Source organism: Xiphias gladius, chromosome 19 (genome assembly GCF_016859285.1).
Source record: "Xiphias gladius isolate SHS-SW01 ecotype Sanya breed wild chromosome 19, ASM1685928v1, whole genome shotgun sequence".
NCBI classification, from domain to species: domain Eukaryota; kingdom Metazoa; phylum Chordata; class Actinopteri; order Istiophoriformes; family Xiphiidae; genus Xiphias; species Xiphias gladius.
The window spans coordinates 24,594,488-24,613,182 of record NC_053418.1 but is presented as its reverse complement, the minus strand read 5'-3'; the positions used below and the strand labels follow the sequence as shown (position 1 = coordinate 24,613,182).

The 18,695-nt window shown below is 39.4% G+C and overlaps 2 protein-coding genes across 9 annotated transcripts in view; both read right to left on the bottom strand.

Moving 5' to 3' along the window:
* Nucleotides 1-249: 249 nt before the first annotated feature.
* cdca2 (cell division cycle associated 2) lies at nucleotides 250-14,098 on the bottom strand. 6 transcript variants are annotated; one of them, XM_040156056.1, is made up of 15 exons: nucleotides 13,692-14,098; nucleotides 12,915-13,107; nucleotides 12,417-12,553; nucleotides 8,860-9,025; nucleotides 8,323-8,465; nucleotides 7,748-7,894; nucleotides 6,142-6,271; nucleotides 5,040-5,365; nucleotides 4,597-4,648; nucleotides 4,416-4,490; nucleotides 3,865-4,001; nucleotides 3,580-3,645; nucleotides 3,269-3,340; nucleotides 1,489-1,663; nucleotides 250-1,284 (listed from the first exon to the last, which is right to left on the bottom strand). In XM_040156056.1, exons 2-15 carry the CDS (start codon nucleotides 13,105-13,107, stop codon nucleotides 389-391), a joined length of 2,715 nt encoding a protein of 904 aa, XP_040011990.1. In that variant the 5' UTR covers nucleotides 13,692-14,098; the 3' UTR covers nucleotides 250-388. The 6 variants fall into 6 exon arrangements, with proteins under 6 accessions (XP_040011990.1, XP_040011991.1, XP_040011992.1 ...); XM_040156057.1 differs by having other exon boundaries at nucleotides 3,580-3,642; XM_040156058.1 differs by having other exon boundaries at nucleotides 8,380-8,465.
* Nucleotides 14,099-16,934: 2,836 nt separating this feature from the next.
* Nucleotides 16,935-18,695, bottom strand: part of sema4c (sema domain, immunoglobulin domain (Ig), transmembrane domain (TM) and short cytoplasmic domain, (semaphorin) 4C) — a 93,232-nt gene continuing 91,471 nt past the window's right edge. For all 3 annotated transcript variants that reach the window (XM_040155960.1, XM_040155962.1, XM_040155961.1), the window contains one exon: nucleotides 16,935-18,038. The gene's annotated coding sequence lies outside the window, so the exon portion shown is untranslated. The remainder of the gene's footprint in view (nucleotides 18,039-18,695) is intronic.

Sequence of the window (18,695 nt, the reverse complement as noted above, 5' to 3'; positions counted from 1 at the left end):
CAAAAAATAGATAGCATCTTGGAGGTGATCGATCCAGTGACTTTGGAGAGGTTGACTGAAGATGCACTGTGATTACTGGCTGAGTGGTTGGATATTGATTAGGAGGTGGTCAGCAGACATAACTGGGCTCTGAGTGTATTGACTTGCTTGGTTACCGGCAGGAATCTTGCTACAAATTATTGGTCAGCTTATATAGTTCACGCAGAACAAAAGCATTAAGGTTGTAGCTAATGTAAAACAATCAGCCCGTTGTTTTGGAAAGTCATTCCATTTAATTTTACGAAAACAGCGTGGTTAGGTATGTCTGTATGACAGTATAATGAATGCATAATCAATGCTATCCCCTTTTAAGTAAGCAGACAGTGTCCCATGTGATCAATTTAAAGTTTCATGAAGTGTTGTCTTGTTTCTCCTCAGACATTGAAGGTTGGACAGGTAAAGCAGCACTGAGCCGTCGGCCCCGGGTCCTCCTGCGGGCCTCTTTACAGGATTCTGGGGAGGTCTGAGGCAGCCAGGCCAGACCTGCACTGTTGTTGCTGTAAACAGCCTGGTTCCTCAGGCTGCGGCGTACAGAGCGCTGCCCTCTAGTGGTGACCGGTTTGAATACATCTTCAAAATTAAAGTCAGCCTGCCAGTGGGCAAGGTCCAACTCAGCTACTTCCTCCTTTTCCTGGCTGTTTGAGCTTGACCTGCTGTTGTTTTCAATCTGGCTTGCTGCTTGGTGTCCATGTCCGTTCTCCTCCACTTCATGGATCTTTTGGTGCTCCTCTACCTGGTCCTCCTGCTCCTGTAGGACTGACGCGTTTACAGAGTTCCTCCTGCCCTGACTAAAAGTAGAGTTGAGTTCTTTGTCTGAGGGTGGGCTGACATTTAGACCGTCATGACCTTCTGATTTCCCGTCTAAGTCTGTGCTGGGTGTATCTGCAGAAGTCTGGGCATTAAGTTCAGTGTCAATTACTCCCTGTTCAGAGACAGTCTGGTTCAGTGGGGTTTCCCTTGATGTCTCAAGGTTTGTAGTGGTTTGGTCTTCACAGTGCTCCTCTGTCTTTCCTCCAGTTTGGTCCTGAGGCTCCTCACTGAGCAAGTCACAGTCAGCAACACTGACCTTCCTTTTCTTCAGTCCTCTCCCTCTGACCCTCTGCCCTGAGAACATCCTGCCTTTCCCAGTGGTGCTTTTTTTACTGGAGGTGGGAAGATTATCCAAAGCATTTGTCACAGTGAGGTCACCTATTGCTTGAGTGTCGTTATCCTTCTCAGAGTTCAAGTGGGTCTCTGGGTTTGGGGCTGTTGGGAGAAATGGGAGACATACTGACAACCATAGACTTTGAAAGGTTGTAAAAAATGTATATGAAAAAACAAAAAAAAAACAAAAAAAAAAACGAAAACAAAAACAACAGGGATTACAAAGTTTTTTCCACCCGACAGTAAAATAACAAAATCCATAGTTAACTATTGCTTTTAAAACTCTAGGACAAGATTGGTTATTGCCTTCATGTCCTGTGCAGCTCGTGGAGGGAGTCTGCTGTGCTGCTGGAGACTGACTGATGAAGGACAGCCTCTCAGTGATGGGACTCAGGGTGGGGTTCTTGGAGGCAAATTCCCGAGAGCCATACAGGGAGCGGTCCACGTCCCTGTTCCACCGACGCATTGTTGCGGAAGTCATCTGTGGGAAAACAATCTGTGTCATGAGCAGGTCTCTACTCTTCCTACTAGTATGTTTTGTACATCTAAATCAATACTACACTGGTTATCAATGAATATGATTATACTGAATTGATTGGGTTTTTTTAAGGGCATTTGATATCATCCTCAACAAATGGTGGAGAGTGGAGAGTTTTGGTTGGTGTAGGTGCTGTGTCACAGGCTGGGACGGAATACATTATAAATAATTATTTATTTATGAAATATCACATTAATAATACAAAAGTAAAATAAACAGCACACTAAAATAAAAATACAACATACAAATGAATTACAGATAAAACAATATTTTATTTAAGGGATTTACTTCTCTATGGGAGCTAGGGTGACTAACACACACATTACTGGGAAATTTCTCCTTTTTGGTTCGTCCTCTAATAATTATGGTCTCGCCTGAATGACTTCTTTGCTTTGATTATATTTAATCAGCTCTGCAACCAAACCAACGTTGATTCATGAATCTGATGTATAGGAACCAATTTAGACTGCTGACGGAGAGCCTGTATGTACGAGAAAAAAAACCCAAACAAAAATCTATAAAGCTGTAAGAAGAGGTAGACACTAAAAGCTCAGTAAATTGACTGTTGTAATGTGAGCCATAGTCAAGGCAGCTATAGGTATCCAGACTGCAGATTGCCTTCAAATAACTTGTATGATGCACTGGGGAATGTACTGTCAACTACGAACTACCACATATTAATCTTGTGCAAATCGGCTTAAAACGTAAGTCTGGAGACATTATTGTTTTTTTATTTTCTTATTGACAACAAATACCATAAAAACACTAAAACCAGCAATGAATGTATCGTACTATTAAATATTGTGTGTTTATCTAGAGGCTGATTCATCTTATTTCATAGAGCTCCACCGTTGTTGAAAAACTACCAATAACACATGAGTGAGCCAAACCATCGTACTGGGCAACATGTTCCTCATTATGATGAACTTGGGTACTTGGATCCTACATACGCCATTGTGGAGCTGTAAATACTGACTTAACCATCAATTCAGCTCTGAAAAGAGTCCCCAATAAATTCACTGTTTTACTTCTGTCAGAGTTAATTTTTGTTGAAACTACAATACTCATCTATTTTAGAGTGCCACAGAGAGGGTGGAAAAGTTGGGCACACATTTTGGATTTGGTCTTTTCACAGGATTTGCTGACAGTCACAAAAATATTCGATACAAAATATCGCTAACCTTATCCTTTAACATGACTACATGGGTCATAATGTGTCTGCCTTGTCAAACTGCTTTGTGCTATCTGTGACAGCAGTGCAGGTTCTCAACCCAGGGACCATTGGGCACAACTTTATGAATTAATTTAAAGATCTCATAATTGAATTCCCATTATTTATGATCATGTGGCGAGCATGATAAATCTGTGGTGGTGTAGGAGCGTATTAATGCACACACACACAGATCTTTTCCTTAACTCAGGAAAAGTAAGCTGTAGTCAGACTGTGCAGCCATCAGCTCCCTGACAGCCCCCCAGAAAGACAGGTCTGCAGATCCCTCGCTGAAGTGGTGTAAAGAGAAATCAAAGGAGCAGACTCTGCCAACTCACCTTCATCTTCCCAGAGGCTGACTTGGCAGCAGAGCGTGTCGACCTCTTCGCAGGTTCGCTCTCCTGTGGTTGCTGGGGGAGCACAGAGTTGGCATGAGGATATGTTATATAGAGTGTCTCTGCAACACTTTCTCACACACATTAAGTGGATATAGTTGAATTTGATTAAGTTCAGATCCAGTGGAATTAAACAGTAGATTAGATTGGAGCATGTTATGACCCCTAAATTATTAAGAAAGACAATAATGTTTGCTAAATGGAGATTTCTGCAAGTGAGATCAAGCTGAGAGCAGTTTGGGGTAATAACAGACCTTTCTCTTTCGACTGCTGGAGCGAGCGGGAGCCTCACTGGTAGATTCACACACTGGTTCTGGCTGCTAAGACAGAACATACAAAGTTTTAATGTATAAAATGGAAATTTCCCAGTATGAGGTTCTATAGAGAACAGTAATAATTACTTTGGCAATATTAACAGACAGTAACTGTAGCAAATGTGAAGCTGCATGTTTCTAAAAATACATCTTATGTTCCCACAATGAATTATTTTTTATCAATGAATTAAGAAAATAAATTAAAAAGCTGTAATGACGACAGACCTTTTTCCTTCTACTGTTCGATCTGACTGGAGTTGGAGCTTCAACAACTGCTTCAAGTTGCTTCTCCTTCTCTGGCAAGGATGCAAGCTCACCCAGGACATCCATCTTGGAGGTTGTGCTGGGTTTAGTCTCAGACTCTGAGGAAAAATATTACATCTGAAATGACAACTGTCTGTGACTTGAGCTGTAGGTAATATTCTTACTGATTCTTTGGGTTAGCATGGAAAACTATAATTAAGAGAAAACTAAGTGTCACATAAATTTGATATGGCTGAATCCAAATGAAAAAGGGTACTGTACTGTCTTCAATACTTGAAAAGTGTGGTTTAACATGTTTATCATGTGACCTCCCTGAAAAGCTGAACACTAAATGAAAAACCTGAGCTGTTTGAGCTACACACAACAAAGCTGAATTTCATTTCTGATAAGTTTTACAGCTTGACCCTCCTGGATTTTTCAGGAGACAGGAGAAGGCAGAGAAGAGGGGAATGAAGACATAAAGTTAAGTGACAATGAAAGGAAAAAAATGGAGAATTATGATGGCAGTTCACCTGTCACTATCTGCGAAAGAGACTCCTCATGGAAAGCAGTGTTTAAATTCAACGGCTGGGAGTCCCACGTATATTCTGAAATTTTAACATTTGGAAAGAGCTGTTATCATACAAACAAGAGTTTAATCAAATTCTACTAGATACAACAAACTGTAACTCTCAGGGTGAAACTGTAATCAACCTGTATCAATCGTCGCTGCAGAGTCAATCTCCTCCATTGAATGGAAAACAATCTAGGACCAGAAAATAAAGAAAAACAATGCTGCTTAGTGATGAATTTAACATGTACAATCTAGACGAGATAGTGGGTCATATCCTGGTTCTTCTGAGTAATATACAATTATCAACAACACAACTTGTACATACTTTATATTCAATTATAACATACACATATACCATGAGAAAAAAAAACAAAAAACAAAAACAGCCTTGGCAAGACAAAAACCACATGTAAGACATTTACATGCGTCAGAACTAATAATAAAAATCAAAATGGTGCTAATGTCCTGGATGTTTGTGGCTGTGTGCAACCTTATTATCCAGGTTATCTCAGTGTAACCTTTCAATTTTGTAATTATTATTTTATGACATGTACAATCAAAACAATCCTGGCATCCTGTCTACCTTTCCATCCTTTTCACTGTCCTCTCCCACCGACTGCATTCTGCAGTTGCGAGGCATCGCAAGTGTAGGCGAGGCACCAAACATAGTGGGGCTGCTGAGGTCTCGCTGAGCTTGTGGTGTCTGGGATTCATTCCTCTGTGGCGTCTTCAACACTGAGCGCAGCTGTAAGCTCCCACCTGGTGTGGGTGCTCGGGCCGGTGTGCCCCCCTTCTGTAATGGGGTGCTGGGGGGCAGGTTCTTATCAAAGAACTCTGGGGAGAGCGGACCTCCAAAGCGCACCTTCTTTTTCTTCTGAACCGCGGACATCCCAGTGAAGTCATCCTCTCCTGCCCAGAAAGTAAAATCTTGAATGCACAGCTAAGCCACTTATTTTTGCTCCCGGTATTACACAGTGTATGAAGAGGCAGAAAGCACGGCTTCTTAAGACTGCAGACATGGTTTTTGGTGTATTATGAATAGTTAAAATAGCTGGGTATAACATCTCATGAAATAAAATCCAACAAAACAGGCTTATTACCAATGGATTTATAGTTCAGAGTGCCTGCAAGTTTAATGAGCACAGAGCTAAGGTTTTCAGATACTTCCATGCCCATTAGACAAGAAAATAGTACAAGAAAAAAGAAAACAACAATTGATCTATTTGAAGGTATTTTGTATGACAATCCAGAATTTTAAAGCTCAACTTAAGTTATAATACACTATATTTAACTGTATCTGAGAGATTTACCTGCATATAATGAAGTAGACGCTGTCTCTATAAAAAAAGAAGTTGCAGCATTTTCACACTGCTTTAATTTTCTTTCCTGGGCCATGGTCATGTCTTTGTTATCAATATTGGGACAGGTAAATTTGCTGATCCAAGTACAGTGCTAGTGAGTGTGATCCCCAATAACACTTACCTTGTAAACAATCATGGTCTTCCAACATAGGACACTCAAAGGGCTGTTAATAAAGATGAATTTCCTCTCTGAAAATACAGCTCGGACACTCTCCTGGTATGGAGCCTAGATACACTGCATCAAGCTTAGTCTCAAATGCCAGGATAATCCAAGATAAAAGGCCAGTTACATTAGCATGGCCACAAAGAGCAGTGCATGTTTACCTGGGGGCTTCATCTCCAGCAGAGAAGGAAGGGAGGGGATGTGGGAGGGGGAACCAGGAAGAGCTGGTGAAGCCGCTGCAGGATCATCAGGCGGTGGTCGGCTGGGGCTTTGGAGTTCAAAGACACCATCCTGTTGAGAGAGAATACATAAGAGCCACCATTCTGTTGGACTGTAGTTTGAGGAGCTTCACAAAACACGTTGTTAAGTAAGTGTTACTGAAATATATCTGATCCTAGCATCAATTTTTGTACACAGAATCTGAAAGCATACTGCATGAAATTATCTTAATCGCCTGTTTAGTTTGTTCATCTAATGAGGTTCACTACAGATGTTTTCTGTTACATTTCATCCTTTGCAATATTTAAAAGGTAAGGTTCCACATTTTGGGAACTGCACTTATTCATTTTTCTTACAGGAAATTACTGTGACTGGTGAAGAAAACGTTGTAGCATGTGAACTCCCTGAAAAACCAGAAACTGTTATTTTTAAAAGCCCTGTGGATTAAATAAAAAAAGATATAATGTATTAATTACTCAGCTTTAGAGGTGCTGGTAGGCTGATTTTAATAACAGAGCCAGGCTAGCCATGTCTCCAAGTTTCGAAGAAGTGTATTTCCCAAAACGTGAAACTATTTCTTTAAAACTAATCTGCTGACAAAAGAATTGCTGAAAATATCAATCTTATGAACTGAGATTATGGTAGTCCAAAAACACACATTCTCAATACTATGGCATAGTATAGTTTGTTTTTGTAGTTTTGCTTTCTCAGTTCATAAGTTAATTTCACCAACCAAAGTCCCAAATCACTCAAAGGAAGTGCACCTGTTTAAAATTGAAACATTTTGTTGTGTAGACCATTTTTTACTGCACAGCAGTCAGTGCTGACCTCAATGACAAATAAACTGCCTTTCCTACAGCTGCTTCATAATAAAAGTTCACCAGTGGTCCTCGGGTGGAAAAATGTGTTTACAAAATGTATCAAGCACAGGACATGTTCTCTTAGCACACCAGTGCAGCTCCTATATGGCCATACAAAAGCAGATCAGAAAACTGAGGCTGTTATATTTTAGATGAGTGTAAGAACAGGAATGTAGGAGAGGGGAAAAAAAACAGCCCAAACCACAGAGAGGACTTAACGTACCTAAATCTTGTAACACCTAAAAATTACGCTCTCTCTTGCTTGCATGACCGCACGTTGAGCACTTTCAGGTAAGACAGCTCTTGGTTAAGGGAGGAAATGGTCACAGTTTGGCTCTGCTCTCAAGCACAGCAACAATATTGTAGGTCTGCCCTGTTATCACCTGCTTTGGGGCCGCAGTTGAAATGCATTTGATTGCTGCTTGGCACCACATTGTGACGGAAGTTACATGTTCCATTCAGAAAATTGTGTTCTTGTTTTTTTAACATTAGAAATACAACTTCACCTCACTTCACATTTTCAGGTTAAAAATGTTTGCTTCTTACTGAGTCTGGTTGTGCTTTCAATTACACAACTGCTCTTTATTGGTTTTAGCTGTGTTTTTTCCCCCCTTTTCAATTTCTGTGATTTGTACCTAATTTTTTGTGTGTACTTGTGTGTGTGTTGCAGTCTGGATTAAGACCAAACCTGTAGGTTCTTAGTAGGGGAACAGGCCTGGATCTCAAAGTCAACATGTAGGGGTGGGGAAATTAGCAAGGCTTGGGCCTCTTCCACAGCCTCACTGGATAGCAGTGGTACTTGTGTCAAAATCTGCATCACTGGCTCTTTATCCTCCTGTGCACATCATTAAAGAATTCCCACTGCTTTCATTCTGCCGCAGTGCACAACAGCAATAACACTTCTCTCATGGGTACAGTAAATTATTTTTTTTTGAATGATACAGAATATTTAAAACCTAATATTGCAATTCCTAAAATACAAGTAAAAGCTCCAAGTTCAAAAACCAAAGACAAAGAAGATGCAACAATAAATAAATAAACCTCAATACCCAGTACTTAAATCAAACTTGATTTGTTTGAGAGTAGTTTTTTTTCCCTTTTTGGATGCTTGTAGTCGAAAAAGTCCTGTGCAGCACTGAGACCTACCAGTCATAGGAGTTAAAAATAATGGTGGATTCAATGGCAGCCAAGTACAGAGAGGTAAAACCTTTTAGTTAAATTATTTACAGCAGTCAAGTAAGTACATGGTCAGAGTGAGTGTACCTCCTGCTCCTTCAAATTGAAGGGCAGGATAGGAGCGCTGGCCTCTCTAATCTTCACCTCACAGCTTTCAAGGGGGCCCAGGCACCTCCTCTTTCTGGGTGTGGGTGTCATCGTTGGTGGGTGGTTCTCCTTGCTGTTCCCATCTGAGAGGAAAAAACAAACAAACAAACAAAAGAAACAAACAAACAAACAAAAAAAACCCACCCATCAAAAAGAAATGTTAGATAAACATACAAAAAATAAAAGGGACTCGGGGACATCTCAGTTAAATAAAAATAAAATATCACACATACAACATAAAAAGCCTAAACGTCTCACTTCAGCTACAAAGATCTCAGAACCCAGCCCATCTTAGAGACTGACCAAGCTCATAGGAAATGATTTCTGTAAGATGTTGTCAGACTCGGGCTTAAACCGTGCTATGAATTAATCCACTGCTTTTGAACGGTGCCTCCAGACATCATAAAGAAATCCTACTGGCATAGATCCTCTTTGAGAGATGAAACTATTAATCCTGTGGCAATAAGGCAGCCTCACCAGACAGATAATCTCTTGTCTTGATGCATCCTCCAGTGTTGCTGTCCTGCCTTGGCATAGGATCACAGACCACACTCTCCTCCACATCCATCAGGCTCTGGAAGGAGGCCATCTTCTGCCTCAGCGTGGAGGTGACCCGGGGAAGGAAGGGGCTACTTCTGACATGCTGAGAGTTGAGACAGAAAATACAAACATATCTGCTCAGTGATGCAACTTGACAGGTCATAGACTTCTGAATTACTTACTCCTTCCACACAAACAATACAGGAATATTATGGTTTGCAAAGCTGTGCATCGTCTAACACCGTTAGAATATTCTGTCATTACCATTCACACAAAAGTAAAAGAATATTTTTCTTCAAGTGAAATATGGCCCAAAATGTGCAGTCTCTCTTTAGTATCAGACTCACCACCTGCAGGCTTGAGAATTGGTTTTCATTGTGGAAAAAAGTACAGAAAGTCCACAGAAATTTCTTAAACCACTTCTGCAGCATAATACACTTCTCCACTGTCCACGATAGCCTCACTTTATTCCAAATATGCATAGCTATGTCATCATATGGCTAAATGCACACCTTTCATGTGAATCCTTAGCACAACCCATTTGTGCTTGTAAGCAGATTCATTTCATTGGCTTAAACTTTTTAGTGCCCACCTTCTGTCCTTTATTGGTCAGAAACATGCTATCTTCAGCAATGAGTGAGCTGGGACAGATATCCTATAAATACCTCCCTATAAATTACAGCTAAATTCGTATTATCCAAAAGTACTGTGTTTCTTAACTGACCATAATTCAGAATGGAAGCCATCGTAATACTGCAATGACAAAAAATATTGGTGTAAAAAAACCTTACAGCATCAGAAAACATTTAAAAAAAAGAGGATGTCTATCCTTAGTCCAACTAAAAGACGTTTAAAAAAAGCTAAAGCATATTTTGGTTTGGAACACATCAAGAATAAGGATAGACAGCAGAAGTGGGTTATAGTACAGACGTGATTTGAAAAGTGTCAATGGCTGTTATCAGAGACGTTATAAGGACTTTGCTGTTCATTTTTTTTTTAACCCACAGAGACTTGCTACTATTGAAGTACACTTTGACTGACATTTCTCTGTCAACATGAAAACAAATAATTTGTAATAACCTCTCAGGGCTCAAGAATGTGAGTCTGAGAATTAAACATTGGGTAACGCATCACTTTAATGATTTCTCTATGGGCTGTTGCTTTACTTTACTTTCTATGTTAATGTATTCAACATGGCAGGAGAAACGAGGGTTCAGGCGTTATTACACTTTGACATGGTTTGACCTCCCTCTTCACATTGATCTTGTCAAGGCTTGTTTTGTGGAAGACAATATCAAGTATTTGTTTCATCCTGTGTCTTCCCTCACACTAGTATTTTAAATATAGAGAAGCCAGGGAGGCCTCTGCTTTCTTGAAAGCAATGCACACTGTTTTCTTTGAGTAATACTAACTATTCTATTGTATTATCTATAATATTCCTACTTCAACAAGGATCATATGAGATAAAAATCAAATGGAACTTAAGATTTCTCCACCAAGACGCAGGCTGTTTGAATTGGTCAGAACTTGGAAAGTGACCAAACTTATGCAATTACATTTACCTGATGTGAAATAGCAAGTCATTACTTGGGGGTTTGTTTACACAAAGCAAATTACTCTTTTTTATAAATTATTATCAAACATGCATTGCAGACAGACAGGAACCCGTGCACATTTCACAGTAAATATTTATTTAATAATTGTTAGGTTAAATAGGCTTTAAAAAGCTCAATATCTCACTGTGTGCCTGTGCATAAATAACGTGTGAGAATTTGGTGCTGGATCCAATGGGCCGAGCTGAGCATCTATAGTCACCTGGTGAGGCTGGAGTGAATAGGCCAGAGGACGTTTTGTTGAAAGCAAGTTTTGAATGAGAGTGGACACATGTCGATATGTTTGCATGTAGAATTACAGTGGCATGAAAAAGTTAGGGCTCCCCTGGTAAAAATTTCTGTTACTGTGAATAGTTAAGTGAGTAACAGATGACCGGATTTTCAAAAGGAATAAAGTTAAAGATGACACATTTGTTTAATCTTTTAATCAAGATAACTGTTAAAAAACCTTTTCAGTTTTAAAATAAAAAAGGAAAAGACAAAACAAAGGTTTGGTCACCCTGCATGGTCAGTACTTAGTAACACCCCCTTTGGCAAGTATCACAGTTTGATAATGCTTCTTGTAGCAGCTTCAAGTCTTTCAGGTCTTGTTTGAAGGATTTTCCCTCATTCTTCCTTACAAAAGGCTTCTAGTTCTGTGAGATTCTTGGGTCGTCTTGCATGCACTGCTCTTTTGAGGTCTATACACAGATTTTCCATGATGTCGGGGGACTGTGAGGGTCATGGCAAAACCTTCAGCTTGTTCTTCTTGAGGTAGTCCATTGTGGATTTTGAGGTTTTTTCTAGGATCATTATCCTGTTGTAGAAGCCATGCTCTTTTCTTCTTCTGCCTTTTTAAAGACAGTGGGATGTTTGATCCCAGAATTTGTTGGTATTTAACTGAATCCATTCTTCCCTCTACCAGTGAGATGTTCCCCGCGCCACTGGCGGCAACACAAGCCCAAAGTGTGAGCGATCCACCCCTGTGCTTAACAATTTCTTTTCATGAAATTCTGCACCCCTTTTTCTTTTTAGATGACTCTTCCATGAAGGTCATATTTGTACAAGTGTTGTTGCACAGTAGAACAGTTCACCCCCATTCCAGGGTCCGCTAAATCCTCTTTAAAGTCTTTTGCAGTCAAACGGGCGTTTTGATTTGCCTTTCTAGCAATCCTACGAGCTCTTCTCTCGGAAAGTTTTCTTGTACTTCAAGACCTCAACTTGACCTTTACCGTTCCTGTTAACTGCCTCTTCTTAATTACATTACGAACTGAGGAAACAGCTACCTGAAAACACTTTACTATCTTCTTATGGCCGCCGCCTGCTTTGTGGGATTAATTATTTTAATTTTCAGAGTGCTAGGCAGCTACTTAGGGGAGCCCATGGCTGCTGATTGTTGTGAGTATTTCTAAAGCTTTGAAATTTGCATCACTTGGCATTTCCTAACAATAATTGTGAACAAGCCACAGCCCATAGCTAATTAAGGTCTAAGAGCTTAAGTTATCTGAGAGCTCAAATCTCTTGGGGTGCCCAAACTTTTGTACGGTGCTCCTTTCCTTTTTTCACTATTTTATACACTAATCTTGCTTAAAATGTTGAAAAGAACATTTCATCTTTGACTTTGTGCATTTTGGAAATCTTCTACTCATCTACCTCTTCACATTAACAGAAATTTTGACCAGGGGTGCCCAAACTTTTTCATGTCACTTTATATATGGTTGTGGCAGTGACAGTCCCTGTCAGTTGAAGAAAAACACAAAAAGTATGCCGCACAGTATGCAGGTTTCAACATTGATCACACAGCTGACCAAATGCCACACTAAGCTGAACACTGACTCACAGTCTGACATGATGTGACAGGGGTGCAAGATTTGCTCAACTGTATCCTGAGAAGCATCTCACCTCTGGAGTTTGGTGGGTTGTTGGAGTCTTCATCCTCTGTTGCGCCATGAAACGGATGAGGGAGTTTGTCTCTGGGGAGCCCCGGACACCAATGCTGGATCGCCGCCTTGCCTTTATTTGTGCTAGACGAGACTTATCTAAAGCAAAAGGTAGAAGAATGCTACTTCAGTAACACTCAACTGGTGCAATATACGGGAAATATAAACTTCCCCTTGACTTTTTTGGGTCTCTGATTTTATGCATCAGTGGTGCTGAAGATTAAAACTGTTATCGTTTTAGTCACAACTGTGACTGCAGTATGGTTTAATATGCTCACATTTCCTTTTGAATAGTTGATGTCCTAATATTAGAGATTATAATAAACCCTACAGTATTTCTACAGCTGTTCTCATGGTCTCTTCCTGTGGTGGCTGAACACAGCAGAATCAGTACAAAGCAAACACTTCTGTGTATGGAAGGCAATGCTAATTAGCATCAAATAAGGACCAGTCCTCTCACCTTTGCGGTTTGATGATGCTGCTGGGGTAAAACTCTGGACTGAGATGCCAAACTGACAAGGCGTGAGCTCAGAGAAATTCAGGGGGGCTGGGGTGCCATTTAAAACAGGAGGGACATCCTCTTCTGCGGGGGACAGCATCTTCTTCTTCGGATCTCCTTCAGTGCCAGCAGTGTTCATCTCTATGGTAGCCATCTGCATAGACAATTTGAGTAGCTCTTATAAGTCAAGAGCAGCTGAACCACAGGGACATGCACAGTGCCAGCAGTAGTTACTAGGTGAAACTTAAGATGCCTGACAACAGGGGACTAGGCAGCCACTTGTATTTCCACAGTATATTGCTCCAATACGATTCATGCTTGTAGGCCCATCACAGCGAACAGCAATGTGAACCCAACATTTTGTACGAACAAAACCTCATGCCAGAGTGCATAGCGTTACAAAAAGTAACGTCCATTTCAGTTCAGCTGGACAGTAATAACTTTGGCTTACTACCGCCGTTAACATAAGGGAACACGACAATATCAAGTAAACCCAAAACTCCCCCAATGTGCTTTATAATAAATGCGTTTATTGAATGAATAATGAATTGAATGACTCGGTGCCAGTTTAACAGCTACAGTAGACACATGACGGGGACGTTACTATCGCCGACAGGCTGGGAAACATAAAACTAAAGCTAACTGTTGTTTAATGCTAGTGTCTCCATACGGGACGTTAGCTAACAGCAGCAAGAGCAGTGTGGAAGATAATGACGTGACAGCAAGTAAAACACTTACCTTGTCAATTTAACGTGAATCATAAGGGTTTCTGCTGTTAAAATACATATAAAAACACATATAAACTACGATGTCATAAAAGGCCAATTATATCTCAACAGATGTTCCTACAAAACAGAAACGATAAAAAAAAAAAAGCAGCAGAGAACGATTCAAATTACGCTCCACGCCAGAGTGGAGTGGCGGCAGCGTACGGATTCCTCCGCGGAAAACTCTGCTACACTCGTAAACACTTGTATAATTTCAAAACACTCCGTGTACTATGTAATCTTATTTACACATGTTAAATTTTGAATAATAACGACGTGTGTTGTTAGAAACGTCGGTAATAACTGGGAAACTGTATCGTTCGGAGGAACTAACTTCCGTATTTTTAAAGGCTTGAAAGGGGCCGGGACCATGGCCGGAACTAGTTTAATATGAATTGGCCAATAGAAACACCAGACAAGACACCCCGTGCCCTACCAAAGTCAAAGCAGGATATAGACAGACAGATAGATGGATGGATGGATTGAGGGATGGATGTCACTGTACCCGTTTTATGTTCTTGTTATCAACAAGATTATTACATTAGAGAAGCAGGTTGACGAAGTGTGGTCTGACATGTACAAAAAACAAAACAAACAAAACAAAACAAAACAAAACAAAACAAAACAAAACAAAACAAAACAAAACAAAACAAAACAAAACAAAAACAAACAACAAAACCCTTTGCACATCAATAAAAATTTACAGGCTTGACTGATTTCTTGATGTTCCCCATTAAGTTAAACTGATATTGAGCAAACACTGATCCATGGTCCAGATCCATGTTAGGAAAAAGCAAGCAAAATCAATCACTATGATGTAATTGGGTTAAATTTAAAAACAATTTTTTTTCTTTGCTTTTTTTTCTTACAGTGATCCAGCTGGACAGGAAGTTGCTCCCATCGACTACAGGGCCCCATCTGCTGCCTTGAAACCAAACAGCTGGAGCTTGACGGCGTCTCTCTCTCAGTCTGTTGGTTCATAGCTGACCTGATGCTCAAAGTTAAAAAAAAAAAAAAAAAAACTCCCCCAATCAGTCAGCCAGACAGGTAGCTATCAGCATTTTCTTGTTGGAGGTTATGTAATGTGACATACTGTACTGTACTTAGCCTATGGCTTTTCAACACACATAACAGAGATGTGGGTTTTGGGTCACAACAGCTGGGAATAGGAACTTAGTATCTATTTACTTGCTTTTCTTTATGGATTTTAATGAGGAGGTTGTGGTAAATGAAAAGGGGAATAAGCTTTGATGTTCAGTTGGTTATAGGCCAAATAGCCACTAACAAAACAAAATGAATGTCACATGAAGAAAAGCAATTAAAAAGTATTCAACCCTAAATACTGTATTTTCATATGGCTTACAGGGGTGTGACATCACTTTCAAATTTCTCTGTGGGACTGAAAATCAATCAGCCCCAACAGGTGGATGAACTCAGTAGACCCTAGCCACACACACACACACTCACAATCCCAAACACACACAGAGTTCCTCCTTTTGTGAGTTTTGAGAGTCTGTGGCACAGCTGAGTGCACTGAGATCAGACGCAACTGTGAACCTCTCTCCACGGCTGGGACTGTCGACCACATGAAGCATGTGGCTTCTTCTGTTGACACCAGGCAAGGCCGTGTAAGGCGATGGAAGATGACTGTTGTAGTTATTGTCGTGCAGCACAGGCTGGGAAAATCAAATAGCTCTGCATGTTCACTTGGACATAACGCTGTATGTGTCTGAGCTCCCGTCCAAAATGAAATGTTTTACAATTTAAAAATCTGTAAGTCTTCTTTTGACAAAATACAGAATCATCCATTTAATGATACATGGAGTTTTGGAAACCATAACAGTTTTCTACACATTTTTTGTTAGAATACACTTTAAACATTAATCATCTGGTGGCATTTTTCAAATTTTAGGTTGTGAGTTATAATTCCTTGCAAAGGCCCTTTTTAACTCTCTTAATGTGTATGCTTTTCATTATGCTTCAATGCCCCCATTTTGTCACTAGAAATATTTGTCTTTATACTTTAAATTCTCACTAAGTGTCATCGTTTAAAGGGTAATGGCCATCAATAAATGGAGCAAGATATATTAAATCAGTGGTTCCCAGCCTTTTTTGTTTGATGTATCAGTAACCCTGTCAGATGAGTTCAAGTCTCTCCATTAACACCATCTTTCATGACCCAAATGTGTTGGTTTGAATTAAATTTTAAAGTTGCTGTAATTTATCTAGTATCATAAAAGTGAATATTGTTACAATTTTTTTTAAATACATGACATATAGATTGTTTGGAAATGCCAGTGTTCTTGCTCTGTCTTCTTCTTTTCAGTAGACTCTGTCAAGTTTGTATTTGTACTGCTACCGCTCTGATTGGTAGAAGCTGGACATTTCAACCATTTATCGTGCACTCTGCAATCTATTTCCACATCTCTGGTCATCTGCTAATTAGTTTTTCCGCAATGTCATCATCAACACTTGGTGATAATTGTTACAGCTGACATGCATTTGTCAAAATTGTGTCAGCATATTGTAGCTGGTAGTTTAATGGTTATTCTCACTTACTAATAAGATAAACCTCAAAACGCAAATATGTGGATATACATATTTTTGTTCCTAACATAGTTTCAGAAGTACTCCCTTAGGTACAAGTACCCCTGGTTTGGAATCACTGACTTAAACTATAGAAACACTGTCAAATGTTTACCTGCATGTTACTTTCTAGGTATGTGCTAAAGGAACACTTCAGCAATATAGTATTCCATGTTCATAAAGTTTGGGGACTGACAAAATACAGATTAAAAAATTAAATCAAAATTGAATCAGCAGAGGCCAAGATATGCTGACTTTATGTCCTAAATGAGTGAAGCTCCAAAAACACAACATCCAGCATTTCCCTTTTCCCATCAGTGTTTTTTTTCTCAGACTTGGCAAAGCTCCTTCAGAGCCATAGAAGACATTATGCAACTGATATCATAGGCTGAGTGCTTCCTGTGTAGTAAACTACTAAACTGACCTTTACTTGTAAAATTTGTGGACTTCCTCTTAACAAACAAGGTCAGACACCTTGAGTATATCTCTATTTTTATTTGTGTATATATACACATATAAAAAATAAGGACATATTTACAATGATAATAAATATCAACATGTTTGTACATGTGAAATAAGTTACTTAACATACTTTAAAAACAAACATAAAATATCAATAACAGACCAGCGAAAATGGGGCAAAATAAAAGCCAGATGATAACAGAATAATACAAATAATAATGTGAGAAAAACAGCAGAAATTAAAGCCTTGTGTGAGAGAAAATATTACGAGCAAACAAATGGGTAAGAACTGAGGAAATGCACATAAAGTGCATTACACATGCATTTTTTTCAAGCTTGAGTCCTGTTTTCCTATATTTTTTAGTTTTAGCAACATGTTATATTAAATTAAAAGCCAAATTGGAAAGGAAAATATATTAAGACATAACCAAGTACCAGTGTAAAGAGCTAATGTGTTTTTAGCTTTCTGCTTCAGGGCCATTAATATTATAAAGGGGGCGATTCTTAGCACTGATCGGCAGCTACTTATTTGGTTTTTCACGGGCTGACAAATTAAATAATGGGTGACGTTTTGGTACATTATTCAGCCTTTGATAAAGGGCATAAAGAATTGGATCCAGCAAATCATTACTGACATGTAAACAGGAAGCAAACAGGAGGTCCGTCAGCATCAAGACTTTTTTGTATTTTGCTTGAGGGACAATTTAGCTGCAGATAAAATATGCAGAAACATTGCAGATGTCAGCTCAGTGTAACAAAGTGGACGGACTGCTGAGATTTAAATATTGATCTGGAATCAAATAAAATTAATTTATGTATTTCAACAAGAACAAAAGCAACTGCAGTCTACTTTGGCTTATTCAAAAGGTGAAGAGGCACAGAAAAAGTAAACATGTTGAAATGCAGCCATGAATTCCTGTACAACCCTTGAACCATAAAATCAGACTTTTTTTTTTTTTTTCCAAAGAGAGCATTAGTGTTCCACAACATTAGTGTCTGTAAAAGTCCAAAGATAATCGATCAAAATGATGCACTTGTACAAGGATGATCATATCAAAGATGTACTGTCCACTTGCAGAGGATCATGCAACACTAGGATGGAGTGCTGATGGCTGAGTACCTCTTCAATGTTGGGACCATATTTGATATTTTACATCTCTCTCAGTGATCTGTACACAGTGGGGCAAAACAAAGTATTTTTGTCCTCTCCTTCCTTCTTGATGTGCTCCTCTGGTCCCAACAGACACATTCCAAAAAACAAAAGCCAACCCTGATAGACAAAGCAGAGAAAGGGGACAAAATAATGCAAAATTAGTAACAGGAAACAACCAAAAAGTTAGGGACAATATGACTTAATCATTTCCATATGTAATGTTGGCTGTATTTCAGAGTTTTTCTTCAAATTAGATCAGAAACTGGGTTGTATATCTTAGGACCTTATTAAATTGAGATTGGTATGAAAAGGTCCAGTATAATGTAGAATGTCTGAATGCAAGCAGAACATTGTTATTATACAGACGTTTCAGTCTGACAGAAGTCTTCCTTAGGTCAACCTATTCTGATCTTTGACAGATTTAAACATTTTCTTTTTAATAAAATGTTCTTGCTTTGAGCTTTGGGCGGTGTGCTGGCCCTTTTCTTATCTTTTGCATTGAAAGTAGATCCCTGATGCACCTGTCCCTCAAGACTTCAGAAACAGACTTCAGAGTGCACAAGGACAGCTTTTGATGAGAAGGAGACTGGTCAAATAGTGCAGAACATATGATATAACACGACTTAGAGTTTACAGCCATGCCAGGGGTTGTGTGAGACTGTACTGAAGCACAGTGGTGCTTTGACCTAAATGCTAATGTTAGCATGTTAACATGCTCACAATAACAATGCTAACATGCCGATTTACCGTGTTCACAATGTCATGCATGGTTAC

Bases quoted from the DNA above. Each gene is read 5' to 3' on its own strand.
- cdca2 (XM_040156056.1), bottom strand. From the start codon at position 13,107: ATGGCTACCATAGAGATGAACACTGCTGGCACTGAAGGAGATCCGAAG. The intron at 4,491-4,596 runs GTTGATTACAGT...TTAAAATTTCAG, and splicing joins TGCAGCGACGATTGATACAG to AATATACGTGGGACTCCCAG. The intron at 1,285-1,488 runs GCAATAACCAAT...TTCTCCCAACAG, and splicing joins GAGCTGCACAGGACATGAAG to CCCCAAACCCAGAGACCCAC.